The 24,468-nt window shown below is 38.3% G+C and overlaps 1 protein-coding gene across 1 annotated transcript; it reads left to right on the top strand.

The window, feature by feature from the left end:
* The first annotated feature begins 1,910 nt into the window (after positions 1 to 1,910).
* On the top strand, positions 1,911 to 24,452 carry LOC110864669. The gene is made up of 9 exons (XM_022113780.2): positions 1,911 to 2,267; positions 21,413 to 21,557; positions 21,707 to 21,813; positions 21,921 to 22,047; positions 22,118 to 22,231; positions 22,541 to 22,739; positions 23,062 to 23,107; positions 23,415 to 23,490; positions 24,026 to 24,452. Exons 3-9 carry the CDS (start codon positions 21,757 to 21,759, stop codon positions 24,286 to 24,288), a joined length of 882 nt encoding a protein of 293 aa, XP_021969472.1. The 5' UTR covers positions 1,911 to 2,267; positions 21,413 to 21,557; positions 21,707 to 21,756; the 3' UTR covers positions 24,289 to 24,452.
* Positions 24,453 to 24,468: the final 16 nt, after the last annotated feature.

The following is a 24,468-nucleotide window of genomic DNA, read 5'->3' as shown; positions in this document are numbered from 1 at the left end:
ACCTCTCCCAAACCCACACTTGTAGAAGCGCAACTGGGCCAGTAATGGCTATAGCATTAGGTGCTGCAGCGTTACAAAGGTTTCTGTAAAGGTGAGCTAACACAGCACTGCCCCAACTATATCCCGAACATGTGGGTAAGTCTATGAGAAATTCTAAAAATTTGACATCAATCAGGTGGTTTGCATTATCAGGTAAGATTGTGCACCCTATCAAATAAAATATTATTTGACGTGCACGAAAAATGCAGTCTTGATCTGATGCTTCGTTTTCAGAAAAATTGGACGTTATTTGTTGTAAAACTCGGGAGGACTTAACCCTTTTGCCCCTCACATCAGCTTCCTCAGGGGTAAACCCCAACACCTCTTGACACTTGTCTCTTACAGTATACATTGACATACCAGTGTCAGCCCCAGATATAGGCAACCCATCTATTGGTAGCCCCCACAACACGTTGACATCCTGTAATGTCACAGTCGTTTCTCCAAAAGGAAGGTGAAACTTGTGAGTTTCTGGCCTCCACCTCTCAACCAACGCTGTTATTAAGGCGTGGTCTACATACCGGTACCCAATTTGCAGTATCCCGCTGAATCCAGCTGCATGTATTAAACCTTCTACCCTTCCACCAACCGGATTTTCTTTCATATGCTGCCAGAACGCTCGATCTGATCGTCTAATATTTATTGGGTTACTATACTCTGCTGGATTTTTGAATACCTCAAACGCACGGTGATTCTTGTCCAAGAACAACACCAATGCATTAAGAGGACCAGGATGACATTCAAAATTCATCTTCGGCTGATAAAAGTTGACTGAATATTTATCGGTATTGAAAGGATTGAAGCTTCGTTTGATATTGAAAATGTATCTCGAGTGCTTTGCTTTATGTTCAAATCTAAAGACTTCATTCTGTGCATCATTTTTCGAATTCATATTGAAAGACAATATTTTTCTTACACTACAGTTGAATTCTTACACAAACCTATTAAAGTTTGCAGGCTTGATTCCATATCATGTGAGAGCCTAGGGTTTAGTCATATCATCTTTACATTCACCACTCACATTTCGTGCTGCAAAAAGACAACAAGGTGAAACAGTGACCTATTACTAGCAAACAAAAGTTGCATGTACCCCAATTTAAAATTCTGCAAACATGAAAGTTATTTATTAAGAAAACTATATCATTCTGCGACTTTATGCAAGAAAGCACTATCATTCAGCGACCTTAAACAAGAAAGCAGAACCATAAAGCGACTTTAAACAAGCTTGTAATATGAAACAGCGACCTTTAACAAGCTTGTTCTATGATACAGCGACTTTTAACAAGGTTCACAGATGAAACAGCGACCTTTATCAAGCTTGTAGTATGAAACAGCGACCTTTAACAAGGTTTGCAGATGAAACAGCGACCTTTATCAAGCTTGAGATATCAAACAGCGACCTTTAAAAGGTTGAGATATCAAACAGCGACCTTTAATCTCATTCAGAACTTGATTCAGCTTTTGCAGAGACTTCTGTTTTTTTGCAGGAAAAGCCATACAAGGTCGCTATATGATTTTGCAACCTACCTAAAGATGTAAACAATATTGTACAACACCTAATGGCACTCTTTTGTGGTTCAAACCACCTACTATTGCAAAAAATTCCGCCCCTCCCAGATTCCACTATGATACATAGTATACAGTTACGATTTAGTGGGAGGAGAGGCTGATTCAAAATTTGGCGTTTTAGTCAGGGGCGGATCTACATTCATGGGTTCTGAGTAACTCGTTCGGTTCATAATTTATAGTGTCAAGTTATATACATAATTCTGAAAGAAGCCTTTAATATTTTAATATTTTGTAAGTGAACCTTTCAAAAAATGTTCTGCGTTTGTTATAGCCCAGGTCTTGTGTTTGAGTCCGCTTTAACCCTTTTTTTCTCTATATATTTTTTGGCCTTTTTTTTGTTAAATTCAAAATCGAAACAGATCTAGGGATTAGTTCGCCCACCAACAGAATACACGCTGCACGCACCATTCTTCAGTTCCACGGCCACTTATCTCCACTCTCCAGAGTCCAACCAACGTCGGCCGTGCAACAGCCTCGCCGGAGCCGCTTCAGCCTCCACGCAGCCCCTCCAGCCTCCTCAGTCACCTGCTGCCTTGTTCTTCTCCGGTTACTACCCCGTCGCCCACCGCAACCATGTCCGTCAGTCTCCGGCCACTTCCCTTTCAGCCCTAAAATCCGCTTCTGCCCGATTGCCTCTGCTCTGTTCTGTTCGTTGAGTTGTAAGTTCTTTTTTTCTAAATTCTCACTATTTACAATATATTCATCGACTGTTTATGGCTTTATGTTAAAATGATTGCTCATATTACTTTATTTATTTAGGGTTTTTTTTTTTTTGTTAATGTTACTACATTTGTTTATATTGATTTTTTTTATGTTTGTTTATGTTAAATTAATTTATCTAACCCCTAAACCCTAAACCAAAGTTATACATATTGTTGGATCTGAGTTTGTTTCTGATTGTATTTTGTGTTTGTAATTAAAATGAAAATGGATGAGTGTGCAGCGGAATTATGATGAAAACAAACTTTGCATACAATCAAACGAGAGTAATACTTTGATCAAACATCTTTACACAATGAATCGGAAGATTGAATTTATTTCCATAACGATTACAATGATTGATGAATGAATGCAAACTCCCCCTCAGCCAGAGCTCAGTTGTTTGTTAGTGCAAAGAAGACGATGGTGCAAAAGAGCTAATAGAACAGTACAAAGTACTGATCTATTTATAGGCACTTGCAAACTACTGAGCATCTTAGCTGACGTCACCATGAAAGTGACATCTAACCTCCTAACAAACTCTAACCTCTGATCTATACAAACACTGCTATGTTAACTACTGCTATTACATTACATTACAAAACAGACTATTGATCAGCTGCTGCAACCTTCCACTGCTGTGAACCCAGCAGCACTTGTTCGGATCAGCAGAGCTTGACTCAAAGCAGTAGATTGAATCAGCAGGGCTTTAGTCTTTCATTAGGTCTTTACTTGAGCAGCAGTTGTAGGACAGCATTTAGCAAGATCAGCAGATAGGAGGTCAGCAGATGTAGAAATCACTTTCAAGGGGAGAGATTTGTATGTAAACATCTGCTTATTCTGGATCCACTGCTCTGATCCAGTTTTGGCTTTAATTATCTGTTCCTCTGATAGGGTTCAATCCCAATAATCTCCCCCTGGAACAGATAATGCCAAAACTCTTCATTATTGTGGACATTTATTGCCTCATCAACAGTTCTCTTATCTGTCCTTTAAATTGTAGTTCAAAGTTAAGGGCACCTGTGTCTTCATCATCCCTGCTAAGTGGAAGATCAAGGAGATCCTGCAAATCTTCAAGACTCAGGCCAAGAGCTTGTTCCCTTGATATTTTCTCCACTTCTCCACCAGACCTGAGCAAAGTCAATACGCAGGTCTGTTTGTCAGTTTCCCACTTTTGTATTTTTGAGCCTGGTGGGTTTCTTGGGAGATGTTTATTTGCAGAGGTATTTGGTGAGGCTGGCCTATTCATAACTGGTTGACCAGTATTTGCAGTTTGACCCAAACCAAGAGTTTCTATGATCATTTTCTTTATGCCTTCTTTTACAAGGTCATCTCCTTTTATCAACTCTTGGATGGTTTCAGCTCCCAACTGTTTGTGTGACCTTCTTTTATAGATGGCAGCACCAGTTGGAGCAGTGGTTCTCCTGATTTGCAGCTTTGATGGTCTTTTTGAAACCTCAGCTTTAGGATAGTCAGGCTTTTGAGGAACTTTTGGATCTTTCTTTCTTAATTCCTCTAACCTTTTGTAGGTGATCCTGACCACATCTTCTTTCCATCTAGCAATTTGTCTTTTGTTTCCATATTCAGCAGCAACCAGTTCTTCTCTCATTCTTTTCAGTTCTACCTGTTTGTCAGGTACATTCTTTCTAAACTTTGCCCAGTCAGGAGGAGTGTGAGTGACTTCCCTTTTTATCATGTCTTGAATTCTTGCTGCTTCATTTTCAAGCTCAGGAACAGTCCACTTTTTGTACATGTATCTCTCTCCTTTGTACTTCTTGTGAGCCATGATGCTTTCAATGTAGTCTTTCTTCAAAGTTTCAGTTGCTCTTTCTGAAATTTGTTGACTGACATTTTTTGCAAATTGTTCTAGGGAACTGACTTGTGTGAGCAGATATTGATAGGTTCTAGAAATTTCTTTGTCAGATTTCCCTTGTGTGTTTCTTTTTGAGATATCCTCTGCTTGCTTGGCCTTGATCTTCAAATATTCATCAACATTTTTAGGCCAGGGATATCCTCTTATTGGTGGCAAACTCCTTTTGGCAGGGTCATCCTCATAGTAAAATGATTTTATTTCTTCTCTAACAGCTGCTAGTTCAAGAGGAAACTGAACACCTGCAGGAGGTAAGGGCTTGTGCATTCGAACTGAAGAGAGAGCAACTGGTTTTGGTATTGTGACAAGAGCTAAAGATTTTGAAGATGTTTGAGATGGTGAAGTGTCATCATCTTTGAGAATTAGCCTTCTCCTCTTTGTTTGAGGAGGGGCTGATGATGTTTCGGATGGAACAGTGGTGGTGGATGTAACGGCAGTGATTTGTGATTGACTAACAGTTGTTGAAACAACTGGTGTTTCAACCACTGTTGTCTTTACAGCAGATGTTGTAACAACTGCTGTCTTCTGCCTTTTGGCAGGAGGTGATTTTGTTTTTGGTGGTGATGGTGGTAAGGCAGTGGATGTGGTGTGTGTTGAACTGGTGTGTGTTGAAGTGGGAGCAGATGTTGAAACCACTGAAGTACCAACAGTAGTGGGTACAGCAGAAGTTACAACAGCTGTTTTAGGTGGTGGTTTTGGAACAGACTTTGAACGTCTGGTTGGAATGGATTTGGGTAGCCTTACTCTTCTTGTAGGCTTCTTCTTTTCATCAACAAGATTTTCATCATCTTTTGACCCTGAAGTACCCTGATCCGGATAATCCACCCTGGCTTTCCTTTTGGCCTCTCTATCCCTCTTTACACTTGCAACTGCTTCTGCCAGTGCATTTGTGGTCACATCAATTTTCTTGCTTCCATCTGGCAGAGGGATCTGTTTGGTCATATTTGAATTTTCTGGTGCAATGTAGAGACCATCCTCTATTCCCTTCTTTTTCCATTCCTGAATTTTCTCCCCCTTTTTGGCATTATCTGGGGGAAGTTGATCAATGAAGAGAACTGTTGGAGGAGCAGTGCCAGTGGTGTGCAGGATCTGAGTTTTGAGAGCCTTTAGATCAGCCTGATTGTTCTTGAACCTTGACTCCATTGCATTTCTCAGCTGTTGAACATGTTTTTCATGTTGCTGATCTGCTAGTTGTGCTTGATGATGGAGAAAAGGTTGAAATAGATTCCAGGGCTCATTTGTAGCAGATGCCTGTTGTGGAGCAGGTGCTTGAGGTGGAACAGCAGTGGATTGCATCTTTTGAGTTTTCAACACCTGCTGTAGTATGTTTTTAAGATCTGCAACAGATGTATCCAACTTTTCAGTTCGTTCCGTCAAATCCTGATATTGTAAATCATCACCCATTGTTGGTGCAGTTGTCTGTCGACTACATCTTAGTTCGAGTCTTAGGGTAGGGCAGATCGTATTGTGTACGGAATACGAGATTGTATAGATATTAGGCAATAGGTTCGCTCATTAGGTCCAATAGGTTTAGGATCGCTCGAGCGGACATATGGATGGACCGCTCGAACGACAGGTTAATGGGCCGCTTATTTGGACATATGGATGGACCGCTCGAGTGGCAATTGTCTGGTTCGCTCATATGGACTTGTCCATATAAGCGAACCCAAATGCTTATAAATAGGGGTTCAGTAGAGCGATCCAGGTGTGTGTTTTTCAAGGTGTAACTGCGAAGCTCTGCCGTTTGTCTCCAAGAACTTGTAATTTGACAGTTAATCAATAAATGAGACGTTTAGTAGTGAAATCAAGCTTTACGAAGACTAATTCAATGAATTCCGCCTCTGAATTAGTCTAAGCGCTCTTCTGAACGACTCGTCAGGTCGGAAAACGTTCCTACAAGTGGTATCAGAGCTCAGGAGGAAGAGTTCTTACCGTTTAGCTCGATTTTCACTCAAAATTCTGATTTCTACACCTTCTTTTCTCATTTCGGAGAGATTTCACAGTCGGAATTTGCTCAAATTTTCACAGATTGTGCGTAATAGTACCGAGACAAACCCTGGAAAGTTTCGAGTCAAAATTCGAAGTTTTAGTAGGTCTAATCATGTTCGTTTTATGGTCCGCTCGTAGTGACGTCATCATGGATCGCTCATAGATCACAGTTTGGACCGCTCTTAGGTACAATATTTCTGAATCGCTCGAACGAACATCTTCTGGGTTTGGACCGCTCTTGTGACAATTTGAACCATCCGGACCGCTCATTCATACATTTTTTATCCGCTCGTTCGGACGTTGATTGGAACCGCTCATACGTCGGTTTGGACCGCTTATCTGTCCGTCCGGATCGCTCTTTTGGTTATCTGTCTGGTCCGCTTATCTGACCAATAGTTGGTTCGCTCATTTGGTCAGATTGTACTTGGATCTCTTATTTGATCGATCTGATCCGCTCATTTGGTCATCAGTGGTTCGCTTTTAGTCAACAAACACGTGTTGGATTTTCTGTGAAAAATGACGATGTTATTTGATGAACAAGAAAATCATAGGCTTGAAGATTTTAATAATTGGTATATGAGAAATATGGATACCGATTATAGAAATGTGAGTTCGGATATTTGGATTAAGAGTTTTGAACTTTTCATATGTCAAAAGGATGAAACATTGAAAGAGATAGAAAAACGGTTTAAAATTCTAACGGACAATATGTGGAGTACAGGTATTAAGATGTCAAATGATGAATATCTATCAAAATTGACAACTGCATTACCTGCTAAATGGGATGAGTTTATGGTTGTGCTAAAACAGAGAGATTTCTTTCCAGAGCTTTTCCATATCAGTTCTTTAATGAAGTTAGAGCAGAGTTTTATAAGGAAGAAAAGAAAAAGAGGGATTTTTTGGCTAAGATGGAAAAGAATTTGGATAAATTGGAGTTGGACGTACTCATTGAAGTTGATAGAAGAATTTGTGTGTTTCTTGCAACAAAGAGTATTCTGAAATATGATATCAAAAGGAAATGTTATATTGATGATAGTATGAATCCTATTGATTTTGTTAAACTCTTTTGTGCAGGTACAGACAAGATAGAAACAAAGAACACTTCAAAAGATGAAGAATCTGTAGAGTTTGAATCTTCAAGTTCTACATCAGTATGCTTAAAATGTGACAGTTTCAAGACTGAAAATGACAAACTCTTGAAAGATGCGGAAAGTTTGACATCGAAAGTCAAGAAGTTAGAAGATGTGAAGCATGCTGATGATAATCAGATTCTTATTTTGAAGGAAAATTATGAGAAGTTGAAAGATGAAAATGACAAACTGTTAAGTAATTTGAACAGTTTGACATTTGAAAACAAGAAGTTGAAGGACAAAGAAAAGGTTTTTGAAGAGAAAATTAAGGATTTTGAAATTGAAAAATCAAAAAGTGAAAAAGAATTTCAAAATCAACTGAAAATTCTTGAAGATGGGAGAAATGTTTTTAGCCAAAATAACATTGAAAAGCAAAAATTGATCAATTCACATCTTCAGAAAATAATTAAACTTGAGAAAGAATGTGAATGTGCTAGAAAGAAAATTGAAGTGTTGGAAAAAGAGTTGGAAAGCAAAAAGAAATCTTCAGAAGATGAGGATTTCTGGATTAAGCTGGAAAACAAGAATCTGAAAGCGAATGAATCAAAATTTCAGGAACAGATAAAAGTTTTGATGAATGAAAAATCTGTTCTTGAAAATTCGAAGAATGAGAATGAGAAAATAATCAAGTCTCATCTTGAAAGAATATCTCAGTTTGAAAAAGAAGCTGAGAATTCCAGAAGCAAGATTGATGAACTTGAAAAGAAATTGATAGGTTTTGTGACTGCATCAGATAGTTTGAAGTTTCCCTGTCCAAAACCAATCAATTTTGTTCCAATAAGTGACAATGTCACAAACTTTGACAAAGTCAAAGTTCAAGATTGTGGTGAAAAATCTGATGATAAAAAGGAAAAGTTTCAGAAAACTGTTCTGCAATCAACTGAAAAGGGTGAATGCTCGAAGCAAAAACCTTTGAAGAAGAAAGCGGAACAGAAACAAAAAATTAAAAATGAGAAAATTGTTCAAAAAGATAATAAAAGCTCATCAGATCAATCATCCAATCAAAATGAAAAATTACAAAAAGTAAAAAATGAAAATTCAAAAAATGTTGGTAATAAGTGGTGCAGGTTGAACCACAGTGCTCAAAAGCCAAATCCAGCAAACTTGAGGAAAGAATATCACCAAGCCAAACAATGCTTTGATCTGAGCGTTTGGACTCAAAATGGTGATCGGTACGATAACAGAGTGTGTTACCGATGCGGTTATCAAGGACACATTGCTGTTAACTGCCGGAATTGGAGTTATGAGACCAGGAGGTGCTTTAACTGCAATATCAAAGGTCACGTTGCCCGAGATTGCCCAAGGAGATCGAATGAAAGATTGAGGGCTAATTCTCAGAAAGTGGCAAAGATTCCAGTCAAAGTCAAGCCCCAGGAACAGAAGGTTCTGAAACCTAAAGTTCAAGAACAGTCATTTCAAGAAAAGAAAGTTAAACTTTCACAGCGGCAGAAAGACAGACTGAGGAAGAAAAGAAAGAAAGCAAGAGAATATCTGGAGAAGATATTGTCCTCGGGTTCACCGGACAGAAAGAATAAAAGTTCTGATGAATCAACTCCTTCAATTGTAGAGTCATGCAAGAGAGATTCATCAGATACAAATCAGAGGACGAAAGAGGAAAAGAAAAAGAAGAAAATGGTCGGCGATGAATCTGACAGGTCAAAGTCAGACAAGCCACCTGCAGGCAATGATTCTGGTTTATCAAAATCAGAGGAGCCATTGGTAGAGGTAAAAAAGGAAAATTCAAGTTTAACAATGGATGATGCAAACTTTCCACCATTGTTGAAGAAGAATTCTAAATCACCCAAGGACCGTCAGGCTTGGGTGAATCTGTTTAAATGAAAAAACCTGACTTGCCGGAGATCCCAAGATGGTATTGTGGATCATGAATCGGCATATTTCTAAAATCTGTTTGTGAGGTTTTTGCAGGACTTGCCGGAACTCCCAGGTTTGTAAGCGAGGAGTAGGAATTGGCATCTTAAAAATTCAACCAACAGATGGTAATTGGTTGAAAAACAGGTTTGAAGAGCTTAAATTGCTAAACTTACAAGTGATTGTATGTTTTTGGTTGTTGTAATTGGTTCAGAATAAGAACCAGTTGGTCTTACAAGTGGTTAAACCAAGGTCATTAAATTGAACTTGAGTTAACTATCATTTATGAATTTGGTAAACAATGTGATGATTTTGCCCCATTTTACAAAAGGTAAAAACAACGAAACTTATTTTCTGGAAAAACCATTCTGATTAAAACAAACTTAAGTGTTTTGAAATCATTATGGGAAAATAGTTTGTTGTGAGGGGGAGTTCTGATTGTTTATGCCAAATGGATGGAGAATTGATGTGATTCTCATCATGTTGTCATATTTGTACAGTTTGTTTCAAATTTTCCCAGAAAATCAAAATTGAAACATATTTTGATTTTAGGGGGAGAAAAAATTAAAAAAATTTAAAAAAATCAGAAAATTTGAAAATGTCAAAAACATTGAAAAATTAAAACTGAGTTGTGTTGCGAAATAAGAGGAAATGATAGTAAATCAGTGGAGTATCACAGCACGCTAAAGAAATGTAATGTAAAATGTGATAAACGGTCTCATTGATGATGTGACGATAGGTTTTCGTACATTTAGTAGATTTATTCGGGATATAAACTTAAAATTTCAAACTTGTGAAATTCGTGGGGAACACTACTTGGATATATAGGTAACCCTTGAAATCTCGTTTGAAGGATCTCGTATTCTGATATACTAGGTGTTTATACTCTATGATGTCTGGGGTATTATTCCGGGACTTCTGCTGAACGGTAGTTCTGACCTAGTCCTTGGCTAATACTTTCCGCAAAATGCTTGAAACATAGCATAAAGCCCTCAGTTGATTAGACAATAAAATTGATAATCATCTGTTGTAGCTAAAAAGATCCTCTAAAGGGGACACACTGCTAAGTCGAAGTTGATATCTCTCTGCTGAACGGAAGTTCTGACCTGAGATCCCTCAGTTCTCGCATCTTTCCCCTAATTTATGTACAGACATCATTGTAGTATTCATTCCTGTAAGACTGAATATTGGGATTCTGGATACGGGAGTATATTCAAGAGGTGGGACACATGAATTGAACTAAGTTCATAAAACACCTAAATAGTATCCTGAATAGATTGAAAATTGTATGAAAATTTAAGAGGACAATTATATCGTCAATCTACGTGAATCGTTTAGAACTTAAAACGATTAGAAGCTTAATGGTGTTTGTGATGTGTCTCAAAAACTGATATGATCCTCTTGCACAAACTCACAAAAATATGTTTGTTCTGCGTTTAAATTCTTGTCTGTACATTTACGTTTCATATTTTGAAAAATCCAAAAAGATTTTTGACAACTGATGTTGAAGAGCTGATTTTCAAAATCTCAAAGGCTAAACTTGATGAACAGACAGGTTGGTTAAGTGGTTTGAAATGTTTAAAATGATTCATTAGGTTGAATCAGAAATTGGAATGTTTCAAATTTGTGATCAGTGTTTAATTGTAAAAAGTATCAAATGATTAGTTGATTCATTAAGTTGAATCACAATTGTGTTGTATTGTGATAGTGTGTCTGAGTCTTGCAGGTTTCTGATTCTGTTGCTACAGATAGCCAGGAGACACATCAGAACCAGAGAAGAGCTTAAACAGAGAAAGCCAGGAGTTGATTTCAATGGTGATAACGATTTCCAGACAGAGATCCCAGCATGATGATAGGGGGAGTCTGACGAAAGTTAGAACCAGAGAAAGATCCAGGCATATATTTCCAGGGAAGAGTTCCTGAAGAAGACCGAACAAGATTGAAGAGCTGTGAATGATTGAAGACTCTCACTGAAGATTCCGTCAACATTCAAGGGGGAGTCTGTTGGTGCAGTTGTCTGTCGACTACATCTTAGTTCGAGTCTTAGGGTAGGGCAGATCGTATTGTGTGCGGAATACGAGATTGTATAGATATTAGGCAATAGGTTCGCTCATTAGGTCCAATAGGTTTAGGATCGCTCGAGCGGACATATGGATGGACCGCTCGAACGACAGGTTAATGGGCCGCTTATTTGGACATATGGATGGACCGCTCGAGTGGCAATTGTCTGGTTCGCTCATATGGACTTGTCCATATAAGCGAACCCAAATGCTTATAAATAGGGGTTCAGTAGAGCGATCCAGGTGTGTGTTTTTCAAGGTGTAACTGCGAAGCTCTACCCGTTTGTCTCCAAGAACTTGTAATTTGACAGTTAATCAATAAAGGAGACGTTTAGTAGTGAAATCAAGCTTTACGAAGACTAATTCAATGAATTCCGCCTCTGAATTAGTCTAAGCGCTCTTCTGAACGACTCGTCAGGTCGGAAAACGTTCCTACACCCATTTTAATGGGATCATCTGATTTCCCACTAACAGTGGTTTTATCAGTGGTAGAGGTAGGGAGTATACTCCAAACATTAACCACTAATTCCCCTTTTTCTTGGTACTGGGGTCTTCTCCCTTCAACACTTGACAACCTTTTGATGTTGCCAGTAGGATAAATAAATCCACTGGTGGTTGGCAGAGGTGCTATAAAAGGAATTGCCTCCAAGGAAGTCTTATTGATGTAACCACTGTCCAACTGTAAACCAGTGGGTTCAACAGTTGTAGTGGCTGCTTCACTTGGATGACCACCAAGAGTTACTTGTAACTCAAGGGGTGTAACCTCCTCAGGTTGTGTTGGTGGGTTAGCAAGGAATGATGCATCAGGCTCAGTCAGTTGTTGAGGTATATTTTCATTAACAGGTGATTGAGAAGGACTGAGTAATGCCTGGTTCAAATCGATTGCATCCAACAAAAGTTGTGTTTTTGGTGGAATTGTGGATGTGAGGTGGGGTGTAGAAAGAGAAGTTGCCCCAGGCATTGAGCTGTGGATGATGGAAACGAGTGTTTCCAGAGCATCATAATGTGGTGGCCCTATGTGTACAACCTGTTCTTTTTGTGAAGAAGCAGGAGGAGTTTTGGTTATGGGTTGAGATATTTGTACCAACTGCTGTGAGGAAGTAGCAGCAGTGGTTTCTTGTGACATTTGTGTTGTCACATGCAGTAGCTCTGGTATCTCATCCTCCAGAGTTGCCGTTTTGATTGGTTTGGGGGGTTTTTGATTTTTCTTTTTGTTTGGCTTTTTGGGATTTGTAGGTGTGGGTTTCAAAACAGTTGGTCTGCTGCTTTGATCACCTAGAGCAGTGGGCTCAGCAGCAGATACCTGAGGAGCAGTGGTAGCTGCTAAATTCTGCTCAGGCACCTCTGCTTGTGTTTTTCAAGGTGCTAACATTCTTGAAAAAGTTTCAGTTGTTAAGCTGTTTATTTGAGTAGACCCACCTTGATTTATTGCAGCTAAATCATCCTTACTGAATTTCTTTTCAAAATAGTAACTTAGAAACCTTGGAAACAGTAAGAATGACTTTGTTTCAACATTATTAACCAAATCTTTAAAGATTTCCCGAGAGTAGTTAAAATTTTCTTCTTGAAGAATTGCATACCCCAGATTTTGAATCTTTAAAGGGATTTCATTGAAAGAAGTGGTCTTGTTTGAAACACACAGTAGGAGGGTATGAAATAAAAATCTGGTTGCAGAAGGAAAATAACCTTTTTGTAAGGTAAGTTTCTTCATCATTGTGGCTTCATACCCTCTTTCAATGAAGTCAGTTTGTAACTCGTTTTTAGTGAAAGAAGTTTTACCTTTCTGATCATCGAGTTGAAAGACCTCTGAAATGGATTGTGGCGTGATTTGGATAGCTTTACCCTTTATAGAAGAGTGTATGGTGGTTGCAGTGTCTCCTTGTTTTTCAAGGGTTGCATTCTTCCAGAACTCCCTTTGGGTCTCCAAATAGATTGGTGCATTAGCGGTGAACAAAGTTTTGTACTTTGATTTTGCCATGATGTTAATGATGGAATCAAAGACATCGGTGGTTCCTGGTTTTGTGAGAAGACCCAGGAGATTGTGAGATGATTTATATGGGATTTTAGTGGAGATTGCCTTTTGAGAGGCTGTTTTCGATGATGACTTGGATGTGGGTTTTGCGGATGGCTTCGATTTTGTCATTTTGAGTAGAATGATCGAAGAAATTTGTGAAAGATGAGATGAAAAACTGCTTTGAGAAAAGAATTTTTAAGAATTCAATTCGACAGTAAAACCCTGTTTTGGTGGTGAGTGGGGGTTTTTATAGGGAAGAAAGTGAATGCTGACGTGGTAGCCGTTACAAAAGGTCTGACCACTATGTACTGCCCACGTGACAACCCCTGGTGAAAGTGAAGGACAGTACTTTGATGAAAGTGATAGATGAAGGCAGTGGTAAGAAGGCAGTGGATGATTTTCACTATCAGTGGATAGCATATCAGTGGATAAGACACTGCTTTTGAACAATAGAGATTATCAAAGGAATGAGAGAACAATGGTTGACTTTCAGCAGTGGACAGACTTTTGAAGTAGAGCAGACTTTTGAACAAACAGTGGTTATGGCAGACTTTTAAGGATTTTAATGAAAATTTCATTTTTAGCTATTTTTAAGTATGGATTTTTGATTTTCTGAAAACATTTTGTTGCTTTTATTCAAAGAAAAACAAGATGTTGCTTGTTATTCCATGTTCAGCATCCCAATCCTAGAGACCAAGCTTTCAAAAGTGGCTGTATCAAGTGCTTTTGTGAGCACATCTGCCAGCTGGTCTTTAGTTGAGACATGATGCAGAGAAATCAAACCTTTTTCATAGCAATCCCTCACAAAGTGATGTCTGATGTCGATGTGTTTGGTGGTAGAGTGGGAAACTGGATTTTTGATGATATTTTCTGCTGCCTGGCTGTCCAACATGAGTGGTGTTTTTAAGGCAGTGATACGAAAATCCAGTAACTGATTTTGAAGCCACAGGAGTTGGGCTGTACAGCTTGCAGCAGCAATGTATTCAGCCTCAGCAGTGGATGTTGAAACAGCTGCTTGCTTTTTGCTTTGCCAAGAAACTAAACAGTCACCTAGAAACTGGCACCGTCCTGAAGTGGACTTCCTTGTGGTGTGACATCCAGCAAAGTCACTGTCTGAAAAACCTGAAAGCTTGATATTCCCATTAGCTGGATACCAGATACCAAGTGTGGGAGCACCTTTTATGTATCTGAAGATCCTTTTTACAGCAATGAGATTTGATTTTCTGGGAGCTGATTAACTTCTTGCACAGACACATGTTGCAAACATGATGTCTGGTCTAGATGCAGTTAGGTACAATAAAGACCCAATCATGCTTCTATAGAGTGTTTGGTCAATCAGCTCATCCTTTTCATCAGACATGACCAGCTTATTTGTTGCCATGGGTGTGCTGCATGGTTTACAATCATTCATATCAAATTTGGTCAAAAGTTCTTTAGCATATTTGCTTTGATGAATGAAAGTTCTATTTTGCATTTGCTGTACTTGGAGACCAAGAAAGCATTGCAGCTCACCCATTGCACTCATTTTAAACTCAGCTGTCGTGAGTTCTCTAAACTCTTCACACATTTTGTTACATGTGCTTCCAAAAATAATGTCATCCACATAAATTTGGACAATCATTAAATCCTTCCCTCTCCATTTAAGAAACAGTGTTTTATCAATGGTACTTCTTTTGAAACCATTTGAGAGTAGGAAGTTGGAAAGAGTTTCATACCAGGCCCTTGGTGCTTGTTTCAGGCCATACAAAGCTTTGTTTAGCCTGTAGACATGATCTGGATAAAATGGATCCTCAAAACTTGGAGGTTGACATACATACACCTCTTCTTGAATTGTACCATAGAGGAAAGCACTTTTGATATCCATTTGAAACACCTTCATGTTGTGGTTGACAGCAAAGGCCAGGAACAGTCTAATGGCTTCCAATCTTGCAACAGGGGCGAATGTTTCATCATAATCAATCCCCTCTTCCTGTCTGTAACCTTGAACCACAAGCCTGGCTTTATTCTTGACAACAATGCCCCTTTCATCAGTTTTGTTCTTGAAGACCCACTTTGTGCCAATGGGACTGACCTCTTCTGGCAGTGGTACAAGCTCCCATACTTGTTGTCTTTTAAACTGTTGGAGCTCCTCTTGCATGGCTTCTACCCAGCTGTTGTCTTTCAGTGCCTCTTGGTACTTGACTGGCTGATGGAGTGATAGAAAACCAGCAAAAAGACAAATGTTTTGGGTTTGGCTTCTTGTGAGCACCCCTTCATTGATGTTGCCAATTATTTGATCAGGTGGATGAGATCTCAAGAAGATTAAATCTCCTTGGTATGGTATGATGACATTTGTTGGTGAAGGCTGCAAATGTGCATCATCTGAGCTAACCACTGCTGGTGACTTTGATGACCCAGCAGTGGCTTCAAAAGGTGGTGGAATAGGAGGTAATGAAATGGACAACTGCTGACTTTTATCCACTGTTTGAGGACTTTTGTCAGCAGTGTTTGAGGATGTGGAAGCAGTGGTGGATGGGCTACTTTGGTCAACAACTGTTGAGGTAGCAGTGGTTGAGCTTTGACAACTGTTTTGAACAGCTGGTGCTTTTCCCTTTGTGGCAGACCTTTAAGGGATGATGATTTCATACCCATAGTCTGGTGTTGTATCCTTTGATGGACCTGCACTGTTAGTCTTGACAGCAGTATTTTCAAAAGTAATTTTTTCAAGATCAAACAGATCTGCAGGATTTGCTGGGATTTTCATTGATGAAAGTTCATTGAACTTTACATTCAAAGTCTCCTCCACTGCCTTGGTCCGTGTATTGAACACTTTCTATGCCTTGGCAGTGGTTGAGTATCCCAGATGATAACCACAATCAATTTTAGCTGCAAATTTTGAAATGGAATCTTTTAAGTTCAAAATAAAGCATGGGCAGCCAAACACCTTGAAATATGAGATCAGTGGTTTGATTTTATACAGAATTTCATAAGCAGTCTTTTTGTGCCTGGGGTTTATTAAAACTCTGTTCTGGACATAGCAAGCAGTGTTTACTGCCTCTGCCCAGAAAGTTAATGGCAAACCTGAATCTGCAAGCATAGTTCTGGCAGCCTCAATCAAAGTTCTGTTCTTTCTTTCAACAACCCCATTTTGCTCTGGTGTTCTAGGGATGCTGTACTGCCTTACAATCCCTTTCTTCACACAGAAGGCATCCAACTCCTTATTTTTAAATTCTGTGCCATTGTCACTCCTGAAGCTTTTCACTGGAAGGTCAAATTGCTTTTCAACCTGTGTCACAAAGTCTTGCAAAATGCCTGCAGTCTCATCTTTTGAGTGTAAAAAGAAAGTCCATGTAAACCTAGAAAAGTCATCAACAATAACCAAACAATATTTTTTCTTTTTGAGGCTCATGACTTGAACTGGGCCAAACAAATCCATGTGTAGCATTTGCAAACACTGGGTTGTTTTGGACTCTTCAATGGACTTGTAAGAACTTTTATGTTTTTTCCTTTTAAACAGGAAATGCAATGTTCAGGACATGAAAACAATTTTTGTGGTAGGCCTCTCACCAAACCATTTTTTGAAATTTCACTGATTGTCTTAAGATTTGTGTGCCCCAGCCTTCTGTGCCAAAGTTCTGTCTCTTTGTTAGAGGCTGCTGAGAACAGACAGGAATCAGCTCTGGGACACTCTTTTGACATATCAACAACATAAACATTGCCACTTCTTTGAGCAACAAGTTTAGTTTGACCAGTTTTAATTATTGCTTCAATCTTTTTGACCATTTCTGGTCCAACAATCCTACAACAATCTTTTGTGAAAAATAACCCAAACCCTTTGTCACTCATTTGTGATACACTCAGAAGGTTGAATTTTAGATTGTCTATTAGATTGACATTTTCAAATTTTACATTTCCAGATTGCACTGTACCAGGCCCTAGAACTTCCCCTTTACTATTATTCCCAAAGGATATATCACCCCCACCATGGATTTTAAAGTCTTTGAGGAGGGCTTTACATCCTGTCATGTGCCTGGAGCCTTCACTATCTACATACCAAAGACTATCAAAGCATGCAGAAGCTCCCTGCACATGAAGTAAAAGGATTAGTTCATTAAGGGCTCCAAAGCCAACAGGGCTTTGGATGGGGATTCAGCAGTGTCTGGTATGGATGCAGAGTGATGGACAGTGGTTAGGTAAGGGGTTTGGATAGTTTTAGTACTGTTTCTTGCTAACCACTGTTGAGGGTCTTGACCAATCACATGCTGATAACCAAAAGGATGCCTATTCACTTTAGGTTTATAGGGCCTTTTGTAGGCCTCATAAACGTGTGGAATCCTTTGGTAAGACTGTTTTTCCTTACCTTTTCTGAACTGATTGGCAGGGGGTGCATCAGTAACCTGAACATCTCTTTTGACAGATGTTTGGTTCAGCTGTTTTGTGACAGCTGTTTGAACTGGTACAAACAGTGGTTGTTTCTTGGTGAATTTGACAGATGATGATGATGATGGACTCAAGGATGTTTTAGCAAGGTACTCATTCTTTTTCACATCAAAGTTTTTGAGATACACACATGCTTGAGTTTTGTGGTTTGTTTTACCACAAACAATGCAACTTTCAGCTGGAACTATGACACTTGTTCTGTTTATATCATAAGCTTTTAAGTGGAAACAGTCTTTTGTTAGATGATTTCTTTTCTCACAGAATTCACAAAACAAGTTATCAATTTTTTCTTTCTTCTTTCTCTTTTCAGACTCCTTTGCAACAGAGGTTTTAACCACTGCTGGGATGTCCTTGAGAGGTATGACTTTAGCTTTTGGAGCTTTAACACCATCAGTTGATGTAAAGTCCATTGGCTTGAAATTTTCAAGAATATCACACTCATCAGACCATTTTGGTTTAAACTGATGATTTTCAAGCTCCTCAAAAGTAGAGGATCCCATTGGTCTGTCAAGTGTGATTTTGTTACCAAGTTTGTCAGTGATTTTCACTTCTTGGCCATTCTTGTTTGTGGGGATGAACTCAGTAAGTACAGCAGTGGTTGGAACAGATTTTTCAAAAGCAGTGTTTTCATCATCATGTTTTCTATAACCAACCCCAAATTTCACATTGCTTTTTATCTGTTTTTCAAGCATAACCTCATACCCTTTACATGATTCCACCCATCTCTCACATGTGATCTGGGTGGACTCTAACTCCTTTTTGCAAACTTGGTATTTTTCTACCAAAGTTTGAAGTTGGGTTTTGGTTATGCTATGCTCTTCTTTCAAGCTGCTAATCTCTTTGTCTTTTTCAGCCAATTTGTTTTTAAGTTCTTTTAGAGATCTTTCAAATTTGACTTCATCAGATAAGATTTTATCCCGAAGGTTTTCGTTCACCTCTTTGATGTTAGCAAAAGCAATAATGCAATTGTCAGAACACAGTTTTTCAAGAATTAGAGGTGATACCTTAGCAGCAGCCATCATTGCACAATCACATTGAGGATTTTCTTCATCTTCAGCTCCTTCTTCTTCCTCACCTGCTTTTTCTTCTTTCTTTTCTTCCTTGTTCTCTTCGGACCATGGGTCTGTCAGTGGTTCAATCAGGGTACCTGAACTTTCTCCCAACAGTAGTTCACCAGCCACAGCAGTAACCACTGCTTCAGTCACCTCATCCACTGTTTCAATACTCGGTTGTTCCTCTTCAGTTTCAACCCCCTCCTGTATTGACTCTAATGCCATCAAACAAAATTCATTATGAGAAGAAACATTGGAAGCATAGAGTGCAAAATTTTCATCACTAAGGTCTTCAGGCATACTGCTCCAGTCAACAAACCCTTGAGTGAAAAAACTTTGTTGATCTGGTTGTACTGCTGCTGGAGCAGTGGTTTGAGGTGCAGGCTGCACTTGTGCCTGAGGGACAGGGGTTTAAACATATTGGATCTGTGGAACAGTGGTTTGGACATAGTGCACTGGCACGGGGGCAGCAGCATAGTGAGCAGTGTTCACTTGAGCTGCTGGGGCATATTGGGCATAGTGCACAGTGCCTTGATTTTGAGGTCTAGGATTTGAGCTAAGGATGGGTGATTATGGGACCAGTAGTTTGACTCCTACACTCCCTAGCGAAATGTCCCAACCTGTTACACTTGTAGCACTTGATTTTCGATTTATCCAACCCAACCCTTAGATTCCCATGCAAACCTGGGAATTTTCGCCCTGTTCTTTTATAAAATTTGCTAGTTCTAACACTTAGCAAGGCCAGTTGGTGCAGAATGTCCATTTCCTCTAAGTCAGTGGGATCAAAATGCTGTAAATCATTGAGTTCAAAGCTTAGATTGTCTGACATCTGGTTTTCGTTTGCAGTGAATGCAAAACTTGCAGTGTGAGGATCAGGGTTGTTAAAATTTGCACCAGCAGTTATATCAATGAAGTGATCATAACCCTGATCCTTAGCACTACTTCCAGATTCTTCTTGACCCAGAAGAGCAGTGTTACCGAATGTATAATCATCAACGGTTTTTCCTGACTCTTGTAACTTCCTTTTCTGGTTCAACTCCCTTTCGTAGGTCAGGAGTCGACCGTGGAGTTGGGTCAAGATCAGATCCTTGAACTCAAGTGAATTTCGGGTGACAAAAGCTATGGTGTCCCATTTTTCTGGCAGTGACCTGAGGAACCTGCTATTTTGAGTTGAGTTTGTAAAAGTGGTTTTAACAAGCCTCAGTTCACTGATGAGACAACTGAAACACTCGAATTGTTGCGTCAGTGATTCACCTTTAACATGATAAAATGTTTCATACTGTTGGTTCAGGATTTCCCTATTGTTTTCTATGACTTCTTCAGTTCCCCCAAACTGTTCCTTAAGCGCGTCCCATAACTCTTTGGCACTGTTACAGTGTAACAGTCCAACATATATTTCATTGGGCAGCGCTGATGCTATGATGCTAAACGCTTTAGCATCTAGTTCGATCTTTTGAAAGTCGGTTTCGGTATAGTTTTCAACTGGTTTTGGAACGAACTTTTTAGCATCTTCAGCGCTTGGCACTGTAGGAACATGGGGACCAAAGACGACAGACCTCCAAAAACCTGTGCTTTGTTGAGCGAGGATGTGACCCATCCTCCTCTGCCAGATGTTATACTCATTTCTTTTTAGCATAGGTGGTTTAAAAAGCGAGCCGATGTTGTTTTTATCATCCTGAGATTGTGACGTCATTCTTGTTGTTTTACAGACACTGAGAAATCAACTTTAATGGTGATTAATCCTTGCTCTGTTTTTCAACAAACGAACAAACGATTAGTATCAACTGTTATGAGCTGAACTATTTACGTCAAAATGATTGTTAAATCAAATTTGACTGTCCAAGCTCTGATACCAATTGTTGGATCTGAGTTTGTTTCTGATTGTATTTTGTGTTTGTAATTAAAATGAAAATGGATGAGTGTGAAGCGGAATTATGATGAAAACAAACTTTGCATACAATCAAACGAGAGTAATACTTTAATCAAACATCTTTACACAATGAATCGAAAGATTGAATTTATTTCAATAATGATTACAATGATTGATGAATGAATGCAAACTCCCCCTCAGCCAGAGCTCAGTTGTTTGTTCGTGCAAAGAAGACGATGGTGCAAAAGAGCTAATAGAACAGTACAAAGTACTGATCTATTTATAGGCACTTGCAAACTACTGAGCATCTTAGCTGACGTCACCATGAAAGTGACATCTAACCTCCTAACAGACTCTAACCTCTGATCTATACAAACACTGCTATGTTAACTACTGCTATTACATTACATTACATTACAAAACAGACTATTGATCAGCTGCTGCAACCTTCCACTGCTGTGAACCCAGCAGCACTTTTTCGGATCAGCAGAGCTTGACTCAAAGCAATAGACTGAATCAGCAGGGCTTTAGTCTTTCATCAGGTCTTTACTTGAGTTGTAGGTCAGCATTTAGCAAGATCAGCAGATAGGAGGTCAGCAGATGTTGAAATCACTTGTATGTAAACATCTGCTTATTCTAGATCCACTGCTCTGATCCAATTTTGGATTTAATTATCTGTTCCTCTGATAGGGTTCAATCCCAACACATATTTATCTTTTTTGTGTGTAATTGGAGTCTAATAGGTTATTGGTTTTCACTAGAGTTGAATTTCTTGATTATTAAGTTAAAGCATTCTTTCTTTAATTTCGTTATTTGGTTGAACTATTATTAGGTTTTCTAGTTAGAAATCAAATTGAGGGAAAAATTGCTCTGCCCTAGCTGCCCACCGGACCTTTTTGCCAGTCGCCACCGTTGCCCGAAGCCCAACCGCCAGTTGATCAGTGGCTACCTCCGTGCCTCCGGCACTGGACTCGCAGGTAAAACTTTTACTCTTTTTGTTTTTCAAAAATTTCAAGTTTTGTTTAATAATCAAGAGCGTTACTAGTTAAAAATAGTTTGAAACTGGACGATGATCGTATGGATTGTTATGTAATCTGATCCTAATAATGGATTTATTGACTATCAGGTGATGTTTTATATATATATGTGTGGAAAGACCAATAAGTTGTAGACACAATGGATCTCAATCCCTTTAGACTTGACATTGATGATCTTATTAATGAGTTTGCAGAGGTACTTACTGAAAACTTTTAATAAATTACATCTCTTTTTTTTTTTTAAATAGCTTTTATTATCTTCAGTATACGGAATTTATTTTTTGTTTAATTTGTATTGTTCAGGGTAACATGACTTTGTTGGCTGATATGAAGAGGATATGGCTTTCTAAAAAGTTTTCTTGCATCTTTGAAGCAAAGCCTAACAAAAAGTTAGGGTTTTTTATGCAATCTTTGTATGCCCATTGCATAGGTACACCCTCAAGTTTTCGACTTTGTTTATAACTGATGCATCTTAATTTAATAATGTATGTTTTTTGCAGGTTACATGACGTCTACTGATTCCATATCGCACAGGCTGGGTGGTCTTTATTCCCTTTACTGTCTACATGAAACGCAACCGTTTAAACCCCCTTTCAGAATTTATATATGTCTACGTATGTTATTACCTTCTCTTGAGTTTGTTGCTTACTTGCTTTACAGTAGAGGTGGTTAAATGGGCGGGTTGGGTAACGGGTCAAATCAGTAAACTTGGTACATGCTAGTCAGGTTGACCCAATAGGCTCTTTGTTTGAAGTTTTCGTAGATAGTTAAGTGTGTTAAACTTGATCAGATTTTAAAATGATATTAAGTTTTTAAAAGTTCTTGTGATAAGTAAAATACGTTTTTTTTCTTGTGATATCATCGATGTTCTCCATAATTTTTTCGGCTTTTATGCTCATTGTACTCAATCTCTCATTTGGCAGGGGAAATGAAGAGGCTCAAGGAACTGGTTATTGATGCCAAGAACGAAAATATAGGAGTTGTACCACTTTTAGTTAATAATATGCTAGAAAGAAATTTGTTCCTTTACGGGGCTGTTGACTTGAAGGAAGGATCTGTAGAAGAGCGAGTGAATGAACTAATACAAGTACAGAATGCCCGTATTCAACATGCAAATAAGAAGTAGATATTTAATTTCTTTTCACCCCTCTTTTCGATTAACTTGTTCTCCACATATGCAGCCACTAATATTGCTTCTTTGTATTTGTTTAAGTATAAAAAATATCAAGAAATGACACTGGCCGAACGGGTTAAATAATTAAGTCAAAAGTCGCCCGATGTGTATTATTTAAAATGACTTGTATTATTATTATTATTGTTATTATTTTAGTAATATTGAATAAGTTTTATTTCAAGTTTATAAAAAGATGGATAAAAAAGATACCAGTTTGCTCAATGTGTTTTGATCTCAGCAGTTATTAAATGTGTTCCTTTTTTGGAACAGGTTATTTGCAGACACACAGATTGAACGGTACATTCACATGGACATGGTGAGTATGCATCAGTTAATTTATATGCAATATCTCTAGGCGTGTTTGATTGTTCATTTTCAAAGTGATCATTGTGATTTAAAAAGCCAGAATCAGATAATTATTTATATATTTGATTAGGAGGTATTTCAATTTGCGCATCCATATCAGATAATTAGATAAAAAGTTCGAAAATCAGAATCTATTTTTCAGACACAACAAAGTTGACTGTTTTGCTTTTTATTTAATTATTTATACACCCATTAAACAAACTCAATTTCGTTTGATGTAACATGAGGTGCTAATTCAGTGTATGCTTGTGATGCAGGGAAAAGAACTGGAAGTCGATTCGCTTAAGAAAATGTCAAAAGATTATGCTATGACGAAAGAGCTAGCCATTAAAGGTTTTTTTTCTCATGCCGATATAATCTTGCTTATTTTTTTTAAAGAAGAATTTCACGTTTCGGGTCAAATCGACTAGTGTTTAACATCACAATTGATAATTTGATACACGAACATGTGAATTTTTAGAAAAAAGACCTGTGAACACAAAATTCTAGTAGATGTGAAACTATAAGGTCACAAAATTTTACGGGGAATTTTCATTTTCATGGATTTTTTTTTGGTTTTGTCATTTCAAAAAAGCTGAAAAGGTTTCCTAATTTTGACGAAATTCCTTAACCATGTGGTGGAATTTTCAACACATGCTGTCAAATTTTGAATATTAAAAGTCACATGTTTGACCTCAAGTTTTATAAGATTCTTATGAGATTTTTGTTAAGTTATTAATGTATAAATCTGGATAAAGACCAATTACAAATGTCAAAATTTGTAAAACTAGTCTTATTGGAACCTGGATATGAAAAACTACAAATTGTTCAAATAAGCGATCCGAACATTGGTTTTGTTTCTAATCTTTTTTCTTTTTACATTCTAAAGAAGCTGGAAAGGTGATAGATACACAAGATGTAAACCACATTGCAAAAGATAATACATTGATCGGAGATGTGGTCGGGAAAACAACCGAAGATTGGAATTTGCAGAAAGAAATGTTTTATCAGAAAACGGGACTCAACCAGTTTCAACTGTTGGAAAACCAAAACTCCGAGCCACAAAATAGTGCTGGCGAGAATCTTGATGCAACCGAAGAAAATGATGACGATTTCTGGGACGAACTAGAGCAACAGTTAGAAGAATCCTAGTTGTACAGTTTGCATGAATGGTTGTACTTTCAGCGGAAGGGTAGTTTTATTCTTATTCTGACACTCATATGATGTTTATCATAGATATTTGGCCAGAAAATATACACCAAAGGGAGCTTGAGATCAAGCTCATAAATATACCAATTTTCATATTTTATTCGCAATTGTATTTGTATAATA

Source organism: Helianthus annuus, chromosome 6, assembly GCF_002127325.2.
Source record: "Helianthus annuus cultivar XRQ/B chromosome 6, HanXRQr2.0-SUNRISE, whole genome shotgun sequence".
Lineage (NCBI taxonomy): Eukaryota > Viridiplantae > Streptophyta > Magnoliopsida > Asterales > Asteraceae > Helianthus > Helianthus annuus.
This window is presented reverse-complemented; position numbering and strand designations above follow the sequence as displayed.